This window comes from Sesamum indicum, linkage group LG4 (assembly GCF_000512975.1).
Source record: "Sesamum indicum cultivar Zhongzhi No. 13 linkage group LG4, S_indicum_v1.0, whole genome shotgun sequence".
Taxonomy (NCBI): domain Eukaryota; kingdom Viridiplantae; phylum Streptophyta; class Magnoliopsida; order Lamiales; family Pedaliaceae; genus Sesamum; species Sesamum indicum.
In genome coordinates this window covers 13,932,665-13,937,439 of record NC_026148.1, presented here as the reverse complement: position 1 = coordinate 13,937,439, position 4,775 = coordinate 13,932,665, and the positions used below count along the sequence as shown (strand labels likewise).

The 4,775-nt window shown below is 37.4% G+C and overlaps 1 protein-coding gene across 1 annotated transcript; it reads right to left on the bottom strand.

Annotated features, from left to right (window-relative positions):
* LOC105161012 (apoptosis-inducing factor homolog A-like) lies at positions 491-4,513 on the bottom strand. Its single transcript, XM_011078558.2, has 4 exons — positions 3,983-4,513; positions 2,624-2,880; positions 1,818-2,263; positions 491-1,006 (listed from the first exon to the last, which is right to left on the bottom strand). The coding sequence occupies exons 1-4, from the start codon at positions 4,093-4,095 to the stop codon at positions 740-742; spliced, it is 1,083 nt and encodes a 360-aa protein (XP_011076860.1). The 5' UTR covers positions 4,096-4,513; the 3' UTR covers positions 491-739.

Here is a 4,775-nt window from a genome sequence, read left to right as displayed (position 1 = left end):
TCTATTCAAAAGTTAGGTAATAATTCCTCATTTTCTTTTTTATATTGCAAAAAATTTATCTATTAAACTTTTATTCGGAATTAAACTAATGCGTATTATTTATAAAAACGTTTTATTTTATTTTTTAAACAGAATATGTCAAAAAATAATAACTTATTTGATTCTAATGGTAACATATCCAAATTTAATTATTTTACCAATTAAAAATCTTATTATGATGTTTTCACATTTTATTTTATGTAAACAGTTTAAGAGCTTATTTTTAAAATAAGATCATAAAACATCTTATAAAATTGATGTAGGAACTTATAACATGTTTTGAAAAATAGGAGGCAAACCGTTGGAGGTGGGTGTGCAAGAAAGCAAACCATGTTAGGTTGCATCTATCTATTCTTGCCAAAAATGCTGGGGATGTATTCTTGGTTTGCAGGCTGATTAAAGAACAGTTCACCTATTTTGACCAGTGAAAGAACTGAGATAGACTATGGGCTTAAGCACAAACATTACAAGAAAAACAACACAGAGACTGCAGTCTGCAGCTGAATTCACATAATAAATTCTTCACCAGCACAAATTTGTATAAGATCAAGAGCTCACATTGAAGAAGGTCCTTTATATAGAAGGGAAGATAAAACACCAGAAAAATGTAAAGACATATGGAAAAAGGACCATTGTTTGTAACTTAAGTATCGAATTTGATGATAAAATGGAAAGGGCGAATCCTTCCCAGCTATTTGAGCTACGCCACATTTGATTTTAGACCAAGTGAGTTCCGTGTCTTTCCAACAAACAAGTCCTTAGATTTCATTATGCCAGGAAGGCGTCCGCCGACGGTCAAGCACATGAATTGTGCGATTCCTTCTCTTCTGCCAAGTGAAACAATTGCCACATCTGAAGCGGGCTTGTACGTAGACAGCTTTCTCGAATTTTCTCCCCTTATTAACTTCTTCAAGTTCTTAGCAGTCAGCATGGCGTGCGCCTGAGCTAGATATCCTTGTTTGAGCTCCTGTTAAGATAGTCGGAGGAAGTTCAGGAAACAAAGCAAACTAGTACTTCATTTCTCCACTATTTGTCGAAAAGAATACACCAAGGTACAACTGCCATCGACTTCATATCACGATAAAAGCAGGTATAACACCGACGCATGAAGTAAAGTTTCCACCAAATGGTGGTATACATGGATTGTGACCAAGCAGAAGACAAACCAGACCTCATAGATATGGTTTCACTTCCATGTATGAGTTCCTCCTAGATTCTATGTTTAAATTGACCTTGTGAACATACCAAGCCTAGGTAGTATTATGTAGGTTAAGTAAGTAACCTTTCCTTCCTTCTCCCAAAGTTATTCTTCCTATCAGGAAGGTTTTGAGGATAAGTGCATAAAAACCCCTTCAAGATTGCTAATATATCAAAAAAAGATTGAGAAATTTCAGTAATACGGTAGAGGGGGCAGTGAAAGTTTTCAGGACAGGGGTTCTTTATGCATAAACCTATGGAATGTCCCTGTAATTTCCTTTTTATAAAGGTTTATCAACGAGATTTACTCTTCCGAACTAAGACTATAAAACCTTTCATGTCTATCTTTCACGCAATTAATAAATCAATAACCAGTCCAAGGATAGTAGAACAAAATGAGTTAGAAGTTAATTGCTGGTTTAAGTTCTGCTATTTTGCTAGATGATGTAATAGCAATCATTGTTTACATTCAACAACGAGTATCATGCCCCAAAGCCCATATCCAACACATCCATAGTTTAGTTTGACGATATAATGTCTATATATGTAAAGCCATATAATGATAAAGAAGATAGACTTACAGGAACATCGGTGATGTCACCAATAGCAAAGATATTACCGTGACCCTTGACCCTTAATGTAGCATCAACCTTTAGCCTCCCATGATCATCTAAGCAGTCCTTCAGAATAGTCTCCTTTAGCCACGACGAACCAACAGGATTGCCAGCACAAAGGAAATGGCAATCAGCTATGATGGTCTCTCCACCTGATGTCTCATAAGTACCGTCTGATGCAGATTCCAAGTTGACAGACTGACCCAAGATGACTTCAACCTTCTTTGAAGTTAGCCAATCCAGTGCTTTTTTTCCCGCCTTTTCTCCGATAAATTCAAGTAACCTTGGTCCTTTATGCACCAGCGTTACCTTCTTATCAGGGAAGTCAACAACAATTTCACCTGCTAGTTCTACACCAGTGGGCCCCCCTCCAACGATCAAAATTGACTTCGCGGATTTTATCTTTTCATGCTCTGCAACCAGAAGAAAAGTCAGAAGCCAGCAAATATTGAGCAGCAATTCATTTGTGTTATTAAAATGAAGACTCTTAAAGTGCAAGATCTGAATTTCTTCTCCAGATACAGGTGATACCCCAGGCAAGTCAAGATTTAGCTGACCTAGGAAAGAGATCAAGGTGATTATGAAGGAGGCCAAATAATAAGGACTCGTAGTTGTTCATGTTTTTAAGGTGCAATTTTGGTGAGTATATTGCTGCTATGATTTCAGTTAGATCGCGTCCCAAGAATAGGGCCTACAGTAAGGATCCTACTTTTGGGGCGTGACAAGGTAGATGCGGAATCATTATCTACAGCTGTGTTATTCTATTTCTTCACCTGTTTGGTAGTAATTAAGTCTCTCGTCTTTTGTGTATCCACCGGAACTTGTATGACCAGTTGCAACCACAAGATAGTCATATGCAATTAGGCGGCCTTGTGCAGTCAGAACTTCATTTTCAGTGATGTTCGTCGCAGGAGATGCAATAACACGAGCTCTAGAAAGGTACTCCAAGTGATTAATCACTATTCTTTTTGCAAATGAGGGTTCAACCCTTGCTCGCAAACCTGCCCAAGGGAGTTCAAAGTATTCCTTCCTGCAATAAAGTTGAAAAATCAAAGAAACCAATATCAGAAATGTATTTTTAACTCATGAAAATGAGATCATAGAACACCCCACACTGTCCAGAGAATTACACAGCTATTCAAGCACAGCATATCAGTCACATGAAACCAAACAAACTGAGATGGCAGACCAGGGGTCATCTTCAACATGAAGCCAACTCTCCGTCCCTGGTGACTTCTAAATCCCCAGAGTAACCTTTGACTCTTCACCAGAGTCATCCCACAAGACCAATCATGGGTACAATACATCACGTTCCGACTTCAGTTCCATAAAACTGCTTGTAGTCCATTCTATTTTGAGGTGAACTATCAAGGCATAACCTGGCTTAAAAGTCAAATCTAACTGCAGTTCAAGTTTTAGACGTGCTTATGAAATATATTTCCACACGTTCAAGTATTAAACATGAAAGATTTCTCCCAAAATGCCATCTAACCTTGCATCCTAACCATTTAGAGCATTGAGAAGACAACTGAAACTAAGATTTGATACGGAATACTTTCCCTAGTCAGATAAATTTTCCCTCCCAAACTTCTGTGGCAGATAGTTCATACCCAACCAAGTAACCAGCATTCGTAAACCAGAATACACCGCCAGTTCAGAACACATTTTATGTCACCACAGTTGTTTCCATATCCAAATACAACTCAATTTCTAACACAATTCAATGATAAATGTTGGAGATTTATTCTATTCAACAAGAAACATGCAATAAAATTCAGTAATTTAGCAACTTCAGCCTCTAGATAAATTATTCCTACAAGCCACAAGACATTAGCATCGATACCACCGGATCCCACGATACTTATAGGCTAGACTCTATAGATGATTACCCTGCATTCATCTCACCTGCTAAACTCATAACATTCACAGCCCACCCCATCTCTATAAACAAAATTTTGATAAGCTGAAACTATTTGGTAAGCAAAATCCACAATCCAATAAAGTAAATCACAACTGAAACACATAAATTAACCACAAAACACAAAAGGGCGGCCATTAAACTTAATTCCGTATCACCATAACAAAACATCAGCCGAGATATATATACAAAGAGAAAATCAACGAAAGCTTACGAATCAATGAGAAAAACATCCGCATGATCTTGAAGGGTTTTGGCGACAAGAGAGCCGGCCACTCCGCCTCCAATCACCACCACTCTCTTCTTCTCTCCGCTGAATCCGTCCATTAATCAAGAACCCCTTCCCGTATCTTCAGAAAAATACGAAGAACAAAAATCCTAGAATCAAACCCAAAACCCTTAGCCCCACAAACAAACTAAGACTAACAAAGACGACCAAAACCAAGAACCCTTCTTTCTCTTCCCTCAAACAAAAAATCAACGCAAAAAACCCAAAACCCACCAACTCTCAAACAAGATAGAGCGGAAAACACGATCAACAAAGAAGCAAAAAAAAGCCCAAACCTGTTTGTACGTTGAAATGTATATCTGTAAAGTGAGAGAGATATTCGCCCTCTTTATATATAATAAAATAAAAATTGCTAGAAGAATCTATCTAAAGCAAGAGAAAACAGTTGAAATTCCTGACTATTTCCTCCGAGATGAATTGGAGACAGCCAGTCTGGACGCAGAGAGAAGAATGGTTGTGGTTGTTCATCGTTTACTCAATTAAAAATTTCATAGGCGACGAAACCGCGGGTTGCGCGGGGGAGTCAGGTCAACGCTGTTGAACACAATTTTAAAATACGACAATGCAATAATACCAACAACATATATTTTCTTATTAAATAAATGCATTAGAAAATGTCATTTTTGCTGCTGATAATTCATAGCATTCAAAAAAAGAATAGAAAAAAATAGCAAGAAATCCGTTTTTAATATTGTAAATGAGTAAATTATTCTTTTAT